Below are 2117 nucleotides of genomic sequence, written 5' to 3' on the forward strand. Positions count from 1 at the left end.
CCTCCTAGATACGGACTTTGAAGAACCAACAGTAACCCTTGAATGGGGCTAATGTTGCTTTCAAAGTTAACTCTGTCTTGGTACATTTGTATTGCCCGAGTGGCAAGAGTGGACTCTTTGCTCCTGGCTTACCTCCTGAAACGTGGGTGTAGACTGAGCTTGGTGTCCTACCCTACAAATGTGGAATAAGACACGACTTAGAAGTGCTGTAACGTTGATCTAGAATATATTTTTGTCGGTTTCTCTAGCAGCTATCCCTTCCCTTTACCCGCGTCCACCAGCCCGCTTCTGTTTTTGGAGCCTTCTAGTATGGGTAGCCGGCAGGTGGTGCTGATGGATGCCTAGTGATCCCTCCGCCGTCCCGGACCGCCGGTGCCCGCTCCCCCAGTGCCCAGCCCTGCTAGAGCCCACCGGCAGCAGGGCCGGGCACTGGCCTCCTGGGTCTTCCTTGGTCGGCACTTAATTCCTGCTTACTGCAAAACAAAGTTTAAAAAAAAAAAAAAAACCAAACCAAAAAAACCCCACAAAACAACCCAAAAAAACCACAAAACAAAACAACTTGGTGTGGAGCTGTAGCTTATGTGAAAGCTGAGGAGATAATGGGGGTTGAAGGATGTACTGACTGGGTAGCCTTGAAAATTGCTAAGTAGAAGTACTGTGATCAGTGGAACAATTTAGTAGCAATAATTAAGACTGAAATAAGCAGGTAAATATTGAAACGAGCTTTGCTTATCAGTCCCTAATAATGACTTTTTAAAACCTTCACAGAATGTCAGTTCACCTTTGAGAAGGCTATAGAGTACGTACCATTCGGTATGTACACTCTCTCCTCTATTTATAATGTTCCTCTTGGGAGGATTTTTTTGATTGTACAATACTGTTTTTATGAACATCGAAACCCTCTTTATAAGACAACCTCGCTTGACTTCTCAGGAAAAAAATATTGAATTGAAATGAACTGCATGAGAGTTTGTATTTCTTGTAGGCTATAGAATGTTAACAGTTTTAACTTACTAATAATTCCTAAAGAAAATTATTCCAGAATTTGTACCTGTTCTTGTTTGGATTTTGTTTTTGTTTTTTTTTTTTTTTTAAATCTTGTCCATGGTTTTTTATGTGTTAAAAACTTTTTGTCTTTTTATGTCTCATTTTTAGAAGCTGCTAACTTGTGCCAAACCTCCACTGCTGCTACTACGCCTGTGACTCTTACTACTCCATTCAATATAACGTCCTCTGTGGCTTCTGGGACTATCACAAACCCAGTCACAGTGGCAGCTGCAATGAGCATGAGAAGTCCAGTAAATGTATCAAGTGCAGTTAATATATCCAGTCCGATGAACCTAGGGCATCCTGTAACTATAACAAGTCCATTATCCATGACATCTCCATTAACGCTCACCACACCAGTCAATTTACCTACCCCAGTAACCGCTCCAGTGAATATAGCGCATCCAGTCACTATAACATCTCCCATGAACCTCCCCACACCAATGACGTTAGCTGGTCCGTTAAATATAGCAATGAGACCAGTAGAGAGCATGCCTTTCCTGCCCCAGGCCTTGCCCACGTCTCCTCCCTGGTAAAGAATTTCTAAACAGTATTAAAAAGGATTAAAATGGAATCCTTACCAGCAGTTCTTTTTTGGGTTTTGTTTGGTTGGGTTTTTTTTTGTTTGTTTTTTTGTTTTGTTTTTTTGTTTTGTTTTAGTTAATAATAAATTCAGACTAAGACACTGGGGCAACATGCACCATCAGAGACCATAGTAGCATCTTCCCCTGTTGATTTGGCTCATATGGTTCAAACTTGAGTTTCACTGGAGCACTTCATTTAAAGTAAGTTTTACCTTTTAGCTGACTGATGCTGAATTAGAGCAGATACTTATTTGCTGGAGTTAAAAAAAAAAAAAAGGTCATTAAAAAACAGTTTTATGTTTTATCCCCCAAATTATAACTTAGAAAATTATTTTAATCTAAACACTAGCAAAGACCCCTCTGTATCTTTAACAGGGTGGATGGCTAATTTTAACTTGCCAGTCGTTAAGTCCACTGTTTCTGAGCTAGTGTAGAATCTTTGTCTGTGTTGGTGTTTTTTTTATGAGTAAATGCATTACAATGTTG

The 2117-nt window shown here is 40.1% G+C and overlaps 1 protein-coding gene across 1 annotated transcript in view; it reads left to right on the plus strand.

Annotated features, from left to right (window-relative positions):
* LOC104079552 (vascular endothelial zinc finger 1-like) overlaps positions 1 to 1896 on the plus strand; it is a 12045-nt gene extending 10149 nt beyond the window's left edge. The window contains 2 exon segments of the mRNA XM_009581626.1: positions 769 to 813; positions 1156 to 1896. Coding sequence (XP_009579921.1) covers positions 769 to 813; positions 1156 to 1583 — 473 coding nt within the window. The 3' untranslated portion in view covers positions 1584 to 1896.
* Positions 1897 to 2117: the final 221 nt, after the last annotated feature.

Source organism: Fulmarus glacialis, unplaced genomic scaffold (assembly GCF_000690835.1).
Source record: "Fulmarus glacialis isolate BGI_N327 unplaced genomic scaffold, ASM69083v1 scaffold23227, whole genome shotgun sequence".
NCBI lineage: Eukaryota > Metazoa > Chordata > Aves > Procellariiformes > Procellariidae > Fulmarus > Fulmarus glacialis.